The sequence below is a fragment of the Aptenodytes patagonicus genome, chromosome 30 (genome assembly GCF_965638725.1).
Source record: "Aptenodytes patagonicus chromosome 30, bAptPat1.pri.cur, whole genome shotgun sequence".
Classification (NCBI taxonomy): Eukaryota; Metazoa; Chordata; class Aves; order Sphenisciformes; family Spheniscidae; genus Aptenodytes; species Aptenodytes patagonicus.
Window position 1 is genome coordinate 404,809 of NC_134978.1, and position 10,855 is coordinate 415,663.

At 67.9% G+C, this 10,855-nt stretch overlaps 2 protein-coding genes across 2 annotated transcripts; one reads left to right on the forward strand and one right to left on the reverse strand.

The window, feature by feature from the left end:
* The first annotated feature begins 434 nt into the window (after nt 1–434).
* EIF3G (eukaryotic translation initiation factor 3 subunit G) lies at nt 435–3,614 on the forward strand. Its single transcript, XM_076360797.1, has 11 exons — nt 435–506; nt 917–966; nt 1,422–1,514; nt 1,604–1,692; nt 1,957–2,016; nt 2,257–2,361; nt 2,472–2,661; nt 2,763–2,870; nt 3,046–3,182; nt 3,272–3,378; nt 3,520–3,614. The coding sequence occupies exons 1-11, from the start codon at nt 487–489 to the stop codon at nt 3,533–3,535; spliced, it is 975 nt and encodes a 324-aa protein (XP_076216912.1). The 5' UTR covers nt 435–486; the 3' UTR covers nt 3,536–3,614.
* A 269-nt stretch (nt 3,615–3,883) lies between these two features.
* Nucleotides 3,884–10,480, reverse strand: LOC143171711 (suppressor of SWI4 1 homolog). Its single transcript, XM_076360732.1, has 13 exons — nt 10,425–10,480; nt 9,307–9,477; nt 9,065–9,166; nt 8,692–8,742; nt 8,425–8,595; nt 7,387–7,463; nt 7,190–7,297; nt 6,971–7,094; nt 6,802–6,880; nt 6,583–6,712; nt 6,337–6,494; nt 5,797–6,142; nt 3,884–4,939 (listed from the first exon to the last, which is right to left on the reverse strand). Exons 1-13 carry the CDS (start codon nt 10,440–10,442, stop codon nt 4,012–4,014), a joined length of 2,463 nt encoding a protein of 820 aa, XP_076216847.1. The 5' UTR covers nt 10,443–10,480; the 3' UTR covers nt 3,884–4,011.
* Nucleotides 10,481–10,855: the final 375 nt, after the last annotated feature.

The window sequence follows — 10,855 nt, forward strand, 5'->3', positions numbered from 1 at the left end:
CGGCCCTGCTCCCCTCTGTCTCCCGGCTGCTCTCCGCCGCTGTCTGTGATGGTCGAACTCCACTACCGCCCTGGGACGCCCCCCCCCCCCCCCTGCCCCGCCGCCGGCAGAGCCCCATGGGGACCCCCGGTCCCGGCCCTGCCCTGGGGCCCCGCTCCCTGTTTTTACGCCGCATTGTACTGAAAATAATCGGCCGCTTTGTACAAGTGGGAATTGATACTTTATGTAGGTTTTTATATGTTGTAATATTTCTTCAAATAAATCTCTCCTATAAATTATAACCCCCCCGCCCCGGTTCCTTTCTCCGGGCCTAAGCCTAGGCCTCGGCCCTGCGGGGGCCGCTGAGGTGTCGCTTAGCAACCGCCTCCCGGCATGCAGCGCGGCCCGCCCCGCCCCTTCCGCCTCCCCTACGCCGGAAGTGGCGCAGCGCCGCCGGAAGTGTGGCGCCTCCTTCCGGCCGCCGTGCGTGAGGGCGGTGGGAGCGCGATGCCGACGGGCGACTACGAGTGAGGGAACGGGGACGGGGAAAGGGCCCGGGGGAGGTCCCGGGGACCGGGCGTCGGGCCCGGGCTTGTCCCAGGGAGCGCAGCCGTCGGTGGGGCACGCGGGGGAGGAGGGCCTCGGGGGGGAGCGGGGCTGGGGCCCGGCTGCGGGCCCCGGCGGGGGGGGGGGGGGGGGCGCTTCGGGCGGGGCTGTGGCTGTCAGGGGTGAGGGGAAGGGGACGGCGACGGCGGCGGTGCTGGGGCCCGAGCGCGGCAGGAGCGACGAGGGGGAGCGTCGGGGTGGCCGGGGCCCGGGGGTGAAAGGGACAGCGGCCTGGCCGGGGGGCCTGGAGCCCCGGAGCTGAGGGGACGGTAGAGGTCCCCGAGCGAAGGGGCGGGGGGGCGGCGGGTTTAAAGCTTTGCTTTCTCCGCAGCTCAAAGCCCAGCTGGGCCGACCAGGTGGAAGAGGAGGGCGGAGAGGACGGTGAGTGACTCCTGCCTCACCTGCCGCAGGCTGGATCCCTCCTCTCCCTTTTTTTTCCCCCCTGTTGCTCCTCCTGCTGGTAACCGGAGAATTTTTCTGGAGAAAAAGAGCAGCTGCTGTTCCTAAAACAGCCCAGAGATGCGCCCGCTCTTTGCCCAGGGCTCGAAACAGGCCCCCGGGGTCTTCTCCGAGGCCGATCCTTGCGAGCGGAGTGGAACAGGGAGCAGGACCCCTCTCACCATCCTTATTCCACCCGCTTCCAGGGCTGAGGAAGCCCAGGGGCTTGGAGCAGCTGAGATTTCTCAGCTCTTTGGCCTTTCCCTGTGCTCGGGGGAGAGAGCAGGGCACCTCCTCCCTGCGGGGAGAGGCTGTGCCTGGGGCCCGGGGCTCCTTCCCCCTCTGCCGGGCTCGCCCCAAGCCCCAGGGGGTGACTCTCCCCCTTCTCTTCCCAACAGACAAATGCATCACCAGCGAGCTGCTGAAAGACATCCCCCTGCCAGGGGTGCTGGGGGGCAGCCTGAGCGCCGAGGCCGAGCTGCTGAAGGGAGGTGAGAACTGGGCGAGAGGTTGGAGGGGGCTCTTTTCCTGCCGCCTCCCCCACATCGGACGCCGTCCCACTGTCCGTCCGTCCCCGCAGGCCCGCTCCCCTCCCCAAAAGAGCTCATCAACGGGAACATCAAAACCATCACGGAGTATCGCGAGGAGGAGGATGGGCGCAAGGTGAAGGTGAGCAGCGCGTCCCGGGCTGCCGTTTTGGCTTCTTCCCGCTGCCGAGCTCCCCTTCTCCCTTCCAGGAGCCCTCAGCTCTGGCCCCGGCGCGGGGACTGATCCCCGCCTGCGCCGTCGGGCGGCACCAGGCAGCCGCGTGTCAGCAGGGCCGTCCCCTTTCGACTCTGCTGCTTCGGGCAGCCCCAAACTTGGCACGCGTGGGACAGAGGCGCGTCCCCCGTCCCTCCTCCTGCGTTGAGCGGTTCTTTCGCGCCTTTACAGATCATCCGCACCTTCCGCATTGAAACCAGGAAGGCTTCCAAAGCGGTGGCCCGTCGGAAGGTGAGCGTCTCCTGCGGGAAGGGAGAGGGAGGGAGGGAAATCCGCGCTCCAGAGGGAACTGCTTCGTCTCCCAGCCCTCCGCTTCTGCCCGTTCCTTCCCAAGCTCCCAACGATCCCTCAGTGGGGAACGTTCCCCTTCCCGCTGGCTGCTCCTGCTCTGTGTTCAGCAACCGCTTAGAGACGCGTCGTGCGAGCGGGCCCCCGTTTCCCCCCCGCTCCCCCCCCCCGTTTTCTCCTCAGAACTGGAAGAAATTTGGCAACTCGGAGTTCGACGCCCCCGGACCGAACGTGGCCACCACCACCGTGAGCGACGACGTCTTCATGACCTTCATCACCAGCAAGGAGGTGGGTCCGGGCACGGTGGGAGCTCGCGGGCCAGTGGGGGAGCCCCCGGTGAGGCCGTGCCCGGGCGCGCGGTGGGTCCCGTGGGACTCAGGAGTCTCCCTGTCCCCCAGGACCTGAACTGCCAGGAGGAAGAGGATCCCATGAACAAGTTGAAGGGGCAGAAGATCGTCTCGTGCCGTATCTGCAAGGGTGACCACTGGACCACCCGCTGTCCCTACAAGGACACCTTGGGGCCGATGCAGAAGGAGTTGGCCGAGCAGTTGGGGCTGTCCACAGGCGAGAAGGAAAAGCTGCCCGGAGGTATGGCACCCCTTTATCCTCAGATTGGGGGGGGGGGAGTCGCTGTCTGCCTGCGGCTGCGGGCAGCCTCACCTCCTGCCTGTCGCCTTTCCTGCCCTCAGAGCCGGAGCCGGTGCAGTCTCAGCAGAGCAAGACGGGCAAGTACGTCCCCCCCAGCCTGAGAGACGGAGCCAGCCGCCGCGGGGAGTCCATGCAGCCCAACCGCAGGGGTAAGTCAGGCCCGTCCTCGGGGTTAAGGGCAACCTCCCCGCTCCCCGCCTGCCCCGGGCCTCGGCTGCGTGTGAAGCCGCGCCTCCGCGGTGCCGTGTACGGCGCCTTGCTGGCTCTGGCCGCGGTCCTGCCGGCAGCCTTGACCTTCCGCGTCCTTCCCCCTCCCCCCCTCAGCTGATGACAATGCCACCATCCGTGTCACCAACCTGTCTGAGGACACGCGTGAGACTGATCTCCAGGAGCTGTTCCGGCCTTTCGGCTCCATCTCTAGGATCTATTTAGCCAAGGACAAGACCACCGGGCAGTCCAAGGTGGGCACAGAGGGATTTTCCCCTTTAGGGGGGGCTGAGGAGACCCCACACACACTTCTTCTCACCCTTTCCCTTTCCTCCCATCCCAGGGTTTCGCCTTCATCAGCTTCCACCGCCGGGAGGACGCGGCCCGGGCTATTGCCGGCGTCTCTGGATTCGGCTACGACCACCTGATCCTCAACGTGGAGTGGGCCAAGTAAGTGCCGGGGGGTGGCTCGGAGGATTGGGGCGTGGCGCACGCTCCGTCCCTGCCAGCTGTTGGGGATCTGCGTGTGGCCGCCCTTCTCCTTACCGTGGTCTTCCCCTCTCCTTACCGCGCTCTCTTCCTCCTCTGCAGACCCTCTACCAACTGAACCTGCTGCGCCGGTGCCGATCCGGCTCCCGGCAAGAGCAGTCAGCGCTTCTAAATAAAGACGCAAGGTCTGGTATGCACCAAGGTGTCGATCTGAGCTGCGGCGGGGGGGCGTTCACCGGGCAGGGAGCAGCCCCGTCCCTGTCCCCACACCGTCCCGTGGCGGAGCCGGGGCCGTCCCCGACTCGCCCCCGCCCCAGGCACACGGCGGGGATGGCAGCGCCCGAGCCAGCGACACGGGGAAGGGCATGGCGCCGCCGTTCCTCGTTTTTTAGGCTCATCCCCCAGCTTTTCAGCTAAGAAAAAGGGGGATCTTTGCCAAAAAAAGGTGCGACACGAGGCCGTGCTTACAGTTTCGGCTTTAATCCCCCTTCTCCCACGTTACTGCCGCCCTTTCCTGGAGGGAAATGAGTGCCCGAGGGCCACGCCGAGCCCTATACGGCTGCACCAGCCGCCTTGGGCCACCCCGGCGGGCTCCTACGCTGCTGGCCGCAGCTCCACGTGCTCAGCCCGCTCCCCGTCGGCTGTGCCGGCGCCGCAGCCGGCACTGCAGCAGCTCTGCGTGCTGTTGGCCAAGGTGGCGTAGAGCAGCGGGTGCAGGCAGATGTTGAGGTTAATGAGGATCTTGCAGACCTGAGCGGTGGCGTGGATGGTTCTGGAGACGGCGCAGTCCTCCGTGCCCGGTTGCAGCAGGCGACGTCCCAAGTTGAGGTTACGGAAAATGTGGTAGGGCAAGTAGGAAAAGGCGTAGAGAGCCACTCCCGCCCCCACCAGCATTCCCACCTTCCGCTTTTCCGGCCGGCTGAGGTGAGGATTACGGAAAACGGTGCGGATAATGGCGGCGTAGCAGGAGGCGGTGAGCAGGAAGGGCAACCCGCAGCCCAGCCCGGCCAGCAGCAGGCTGTAGGGATAAAAACCCCGCAGCCGCTGCGGGGCCGCGCTCCCCAAACACTCGATCCCACCCTCTGCTTCTTGCAGCTCCGAAAAAAAAAAGGTGGGTGCCGAAAGCACCCCGGCCAGCACCCAAACGACCGCGCTCAGCGCCTTGGCGTGGTGTGGCTGCAGCCGCCCGTGGACCCGCAGCGGGTAAACGATGCCGAGGTAACGGTTGAGGCTGATGCAGGTGACGAAGAAGATGCCGCCGTAGAGGTTGCAGTTGAAAAGGAAACGTTCCAGCTTGCACAGCACCGCTCCGTAGCGCCAGTCCTTGGGCGGGTAGTAATACGCCGCCAGAAACGGCAGCGAGAGGGAGTAGAGCATCCCGCTGACGGCCAGGTGGAAGGAGTAGACGATGCCGCTGTGCCAGGAGCGCTCGCGGGCGACGAAATGGTAGACGGCCATGGCGTTACCCACGAACGCCGGCGGGAATTGCGCCGCCAGCACCGGCCACAGCGATTCCTGGAAACTGCTGAAGTTACCGCAGGCACCGAGGTGGGCGGCCATCTCCGGGGGGGGGGGGTTCCTCCCCGGTGTGTCCCCCCCCCCGCCCCGCCTCTTTTAGGTGCCTGCGGGCAACGAAGAGGCAGCGCGTGGCCGCAAGGCGCAGCTGCCGGCAAACGGCCACGCAGGGAAGCGGTGAGGGTCGGTGAGCCCCCGTCCGCCTCGCGCTGGGGACCGAGGAGGCCTTGTGGTCTCACACCGGGGGACAGAACGTGTCCTCCCCCCCCCCCCGCCCCTTGCCAGGCTCCCCGGGGTGCGGGCAGGGGGGTCCGCGCTTCTGCCTGCAGCCCTGCCGCTCGCCCCACTCACCCCGTCCTCGGGGGTCCGCGCTCCCCTCCCTCCTCTCCCGTTCCTCCCTTCTCGGTGGCGGTCACGGGGCCACCACCGCAGGATCACGTCCTGCCCCATTTTGGGGACAGTGCGTGTGGGGGGGTGGTTTGCAGGCAGGGAAGGGCGCTTCCTCTTCTGAAGGGCAGTGCCCAGACAAAAGTCTGGCAGCTGCCTTCTACCCTGGCCACAAAGGGGGCGGGGGGGGGGGGAAGGAGCTGTGCGTGCCCGTCTCCCTCCCGCCGGGACAGGCAGGGGGCTGCCTGCTCTGCCCGACCGCATCGGGACGGCACAGAAAGGGGCCACCCCGGGGGGGTGTGTGTGTGTGGGGGACACTTAAACCCCGGGGGACCCCACTTCCCCCCCCCCCCCAAACCCAGCACAGCCACAGGCGGTCGTTCCAAGCGGTGTATTGCACAGGAGGCCCCATTTCCTCTCCCCCCCCCCCCCCGCCCCACAGTCTCGGCGCGTGGTTGGCAGCTGGTGCCTCAGCGCTTCCCCTTCTTGGCACGTCCGGGCCGCCGGAAAATCGTCTTCCCCTTTGTCAGCAGCTTCCCTCGCCCCTTCGGCCTCAAGGTGGCACGGCCGGAGCCGGGACCGTCCCCCTCCCGGGCTGGGCGCTCGGTTCCTCGGTGCGGTTTTCGGCCAGCCGCCCCTTGCCTGGCTCCGCCGCGGTGCCGCGAGTCCCTCGGTGCCGGCTCTCCCTTCCGCCGCTTCCCTGGCGCCGTGGGGCGAGGGCCGGGGGCGGCGGGATGCTCCGGCTGGCTTTGCCGGCTTCGCTTCCGTAGCGGGACAGCACCCGAGGAGCTCCGCTTCCTCTTGGTGTGGTTGGGGAAGAGATCTTGGGGGGGGATAGACAAAAAAAAAGGGGGTTCAGCGAAAAAGGGGGGGACGGGGGCCACAGTGTTGGGGCTGACGGACGTGTCAGCGCGTTTACTTTGAACCGAGATCACGGAGAGCTCAAGGTTTTCGCATCATCACCCACTATCGGCGGGAGGAAGGGGACGGGGCGGGCTCGGTCCCCTCCAGACTCACCTTTGTCGGGCTCCTCGCCCACCTCCTGCCGGTAATACTCGGCATCGCTCTCCTCTGACTGCTCGGCCGCATCCTGCTGCTCCGGCGCACCGGGATCCTCGGCGTCGCTGTCACCGTCCTGCTGCCGTTTCCTCCGGATTCCCGCCAGGCTCCTTTCCCTACGGTGTCACCGTGGTGTCAGCTTCCACCCGGCCGCTGCCGGACCCCAGCCGCTGCCGGACCCCGCCGCTGCCGCGCTGCCCTCACCTGTGAGCCTCACGCTGCCGCCGCTTGCGTTCCACGTCCGCCTCCTGCTTCCGCCGCCGCTCCGCCTTCAGCTGCAGCTTCGCCTCCTTCCGCGCCAGGATCTCCTTCACCTCCGCCTCCATCTTGTGGACTTAAACACACGGGGAGAGGGGGGTGAGACGCCCCGGCCCGAGCCCCCGCGCCAGCGGGTTACCGGAGACGGCGTTTTGCGGCGCTTACTGAAGCCGTGGTAGAGCACGTTGCCCTGCGCCAGGCCCTCCTCCACCTTGATGAGCTGCAGAGTCATGCGGGGTCCGATCTATGGGAAGGAGGGGATGCGGAGAGCCCCGGTCAGGCTCGATCACATCCCCGGGGCGATGGCAACCGCGACGTCACCGCCGTCACGGACCTCGGTGAGGCGCACGGCGCTCTGCTGTGCTTTCATATTGCCTCGGCCGGCGTACGCCTGCGGCAGCTCCAGGACATTGTGGGTCCCGTCCTGCTCGGCCTCGCTCTCCGACAGGTTTATGTCCCTGCCGGGGGAGAGGAACGCGTTTGGGGACGGGCGGGAAGGTGCCTCCGGGACCCTCGTCCCCCTCGGTGCCCCCCCCCCTCCCCGGCAACGTACTTCACCAGCAGCTCGCTGATGTCTTCCAGGCGGCTCATGTTGGGGAACTTCTCCTGCAGCAGCTTCTTCAGGCCTTTGCTCACGCCCACGGGCACGACCTTCACGCTGCTGCGAGGAGGAGGAGGAAGAGGAGGAAGAGGTCAGCGCTGGGACACGGGGTGCAGGGGGTGCCCCAAAATCAGGGACACGACACTCACTAATGCCTGAAATCGAGGAGCTGCGTCTCCGCGTCGTAGCTGACGAGCAAACACCTCTTGATGCTGTTGACGTTGACCTGCGGAAGGAGGAGAGGAGAGGAAAGGAGATTTCGGTGGGAAGGGACCTACAACCATCATCTAGTCCAGCCGCCTGACCGATTCCGGGCTGACCAAAAATTAAAAGCTTGTTATTAAGGGCATTGTCCAAAAGCCTCTTAAACACCGACAGGCTCGGGGCATCGACCACCTCTCCAGGAAGCCCGTTCCAGGGTTTGACCATCCTCCCGGTAAAGAAATGCTTCCTCGTGTCAAGTCTGAACCCTCCCCTGGCGCGGCTTTGACCCCTTCCCAGGCGTCCCGTCCCTGGATCCCAGGGAGAAGAGATCGACACCTCCCTCTCCGCGTCCCCTCTTCGGGAAGCTGCGGAGAGCGACGAGGTCGCCCCTCAGAGCGCACGCCTTCCAGCCCCGTCACCGGCTCCGTTGCCTTCCTCCGGACGCATCCGAGGACCTTCTTAAATGGTGGGGCCCGGAACGGCATGCGGCACTCCAGGCGAGGCCGCGCCAACGCTGAACACAGCGTGACGATCCCCACTCTCGACCGGCTGGTTCTGCTGCGTCTGACACCCCCCCGGGCTGCGGTTCGCCCTCGTCTCCGACTCCTGTCGAGCCCGCTGCCGACCAGCACCCCCAAATCCCTTCCTGCGGGGCTGCTCTCCAGCCGCTCCTCTCCCAATTTATCCTTCTGCCCGCTGTTACTCCGTCTTGGGTGCAGAATCCGGCATTTAGACTTGTTAAATTTCATCCCGTTAATCATCGCCCCACGCTCCAATCTCTCTTGATTCCCTCCGCGAGGCGACTTGTCCCCCGAGAGAGTCAACAGCGTTTCCCAGTTTGGTATTCCACCTCCTGCCTCCGGATCGGTGATAAACGCCCTGAACAGAACTAGCCCTAAAATCCAACCCCGAAGGCCACGGGAGGAGGTGGGACGGGGGCCGAGCCCAGCAGCGCGGGGACACCCCCTGGCCTCCTCGCTTACCCTGTGGACGTTGATGGAGGGGAACATGTTCTGGAACATGCTGGCCATCAGCTTGACCTGGATCTGCTGGAAACCGAAATTGCTGAGGACCAGCAGCGGGTGGTGGGTGAACTGTTGCTCGTGCATGCGGTGCCGCTTGAGGGACGAGACCACGTCCTTGATCAGCGAGTACTGGAGGGGACACACACGCACACGGGCGCGAGGATGAGGAGGGGGGCGAAACGCCGGCGGGGAAGGGGGGGGGGGGGGGCTGCCGCTAGCGCCCACCTGCATCACTTTAAACGTCAGCGTCGGGCCGCCGGGCAACCGGAAAAGCTTCTGGGGGGGTGTGGGGGGGGGAAGAAACAGCGCTCAGCGCCGGGGGAAGCCGCCGGCGGTGCCGACCCCCCCCCGCCCTGTTCCCCGGCGCAGACGCATCAGTGCGTTTACTTTGGATAGAATCACGGCGTGAACTCAACAGGGTTTTGTCATCATCTGCATCTGCGAGGGGGGGGGTGGAAACCTCCACCCCCACCCCCCCCAACTCCAAAAAAAAAAAAAGGTGCCAGCACCCCGTGTGAGGCGGCGAGGGGGAACGCAGCCGCCGCGGAGGGGTTCCCCAGGAGCAGAGCCAGAGGCCGCGGGGGATCGCGTTACTCACGAAGTTGATGCTGGAGGATGATTTACTGAAAACCAAGAAATGCGTCACCCCCAGGGGCCCGGCCACGGCCACGAAATCCTTCAGGGAGTTGTTCTTCCGCACCTGCGGCACAGAGCGGCCGAGCCCTTGAGATCTCACCGCCTCCCGGCTGCGAGGGCTCCGCTTCAGCCTGGGACCGGGCAGGATCCGGCCGTCCCCCCCGGCCCCCGCCCAGGCAGAGGAGGATCGTTCCCCCAGCTCACCTTGAGGGCTCTGGCGGTGTAGGGCTCCATCACCTTCCGCACGTCGGCGATGAGCTGCCGCACGTTCTTGCCGACACGGCCGCGGTGGAAGACGAAGGAGTGGGGGACGGTGCCGAATTCCTGCTGGGCGTGTTGCAGCGCCGCCGCCCGCTCCTTCTTCTGGTTCTTGCTCTGCGGGGCGGGGTGAGGTGGGGTGGGGTGGGGGCGGTCAGGGCCGGGGGCTGCGGGGATGGGCAGCCCTCGGCGGGGAGAGGGGGAGCATCCCCTCGGGCCCCCCGGGACAGCTGGACCCCCATCCCCTCCTTTCCCCGCCCCGGGAAGGCCCGATCCCCGGTACAGCCGGGCTTCCCCTCCCTTCTTTTCCCCCCCCCTCCAGGAGGGTCCGATTTCTGGGACAACCAGCACATCCTCCCCCCCCCCCCCCCATCCCCTCCTGCCCCCCCCCCCCCCGGAGGGCCCGATCCCCCCATCCCCGGTACAGCCGGGCCCCCCCATCCCTTCCTGCCCCCCCCCGGAGGGCCCGATCCCCCCATCCCCTCCTGCCCCCCCCCCGGGAGGGCCCGATCCCCCCGTACAGCCGGGCCCCCCCCCATCCCCTTCTGCCCCCCCCCCGGAGGGTCCGATCCCCCCCCATCCCCTCCTGCCCCCCCCCCCACGGGAGGGCCCGATCCCCCCATCCCCGGTACAGCCGGGCCCCCCCATCCCTTCCTGCCCCCCCTGGGAGGGCCCGATCCCCCCATCCCCTCCTGCCCCCCCCGGAGGGCCCGATCCCCCCATCCCCGGTACAGCCGGGCCCCCCATCCCTTCCTGCCCCCCCCCCGGAGGGCCCGATCCCCCCATCCCCGGTACACGCCGGGCCCCCCGTCCCCTCCTGTCCCTCAGGAAGGCCCGAACCCCCCATCTCCGGGACAACCGGACCCCTCGTCCCCTCTTTTCCTCCTCGGGAGGACCCCATCCCCGGGGGGACCAGGCCGCTGCCGCGCTCCAGGGCCGTCCCGACTCCCGCTCCCCTCGGCCGAGGCCCGGCTCCCGCCCGCCGTGTCCCTGCCCCGCCCGGGCCGAGGCCCGGCTCGCTCCCGCCCGCCCTCGCCGCGTCCCGGCCCCCTCCCTGCCCGTACTTTGCTCGGCCGCCCCATCTCGCCGCCGCCGCCGCCGCCACCATGCGGCCGCGGGCACTTCCGGCGCGCACCCTCCCGCGCCCTCCGGCTACTTCCGTTGCGTCACTTCCGGCGGGTCCCTGCCCGACGCGCCCCGTGCCGCCTCTCCGCGTTCCTCCCGCCGTTGCCATGGTTACGCGGCCTCTCTCTGCTCCCCCCCGCCCTCCGGTCCCGCCGCTCCCCCCGGTCCGGTCCCGCAGCACCGCGGGGACGCCCCCGGCCCGGCCCGGCCCGGCTGTCCCTGCTCCCTCCAATGGCGGGGTGCCAGGCCTGAGGGGCCGGGGCCTCCTCACCCGCCCGCCCGCCCACCCGGCCCGGCCGTCCTGCTCCCTCCAATGGCGGGGTGCCAGGCCTGAGGGGCCGGGGCCTCCTCACCCGCCCGCCCGCCCACC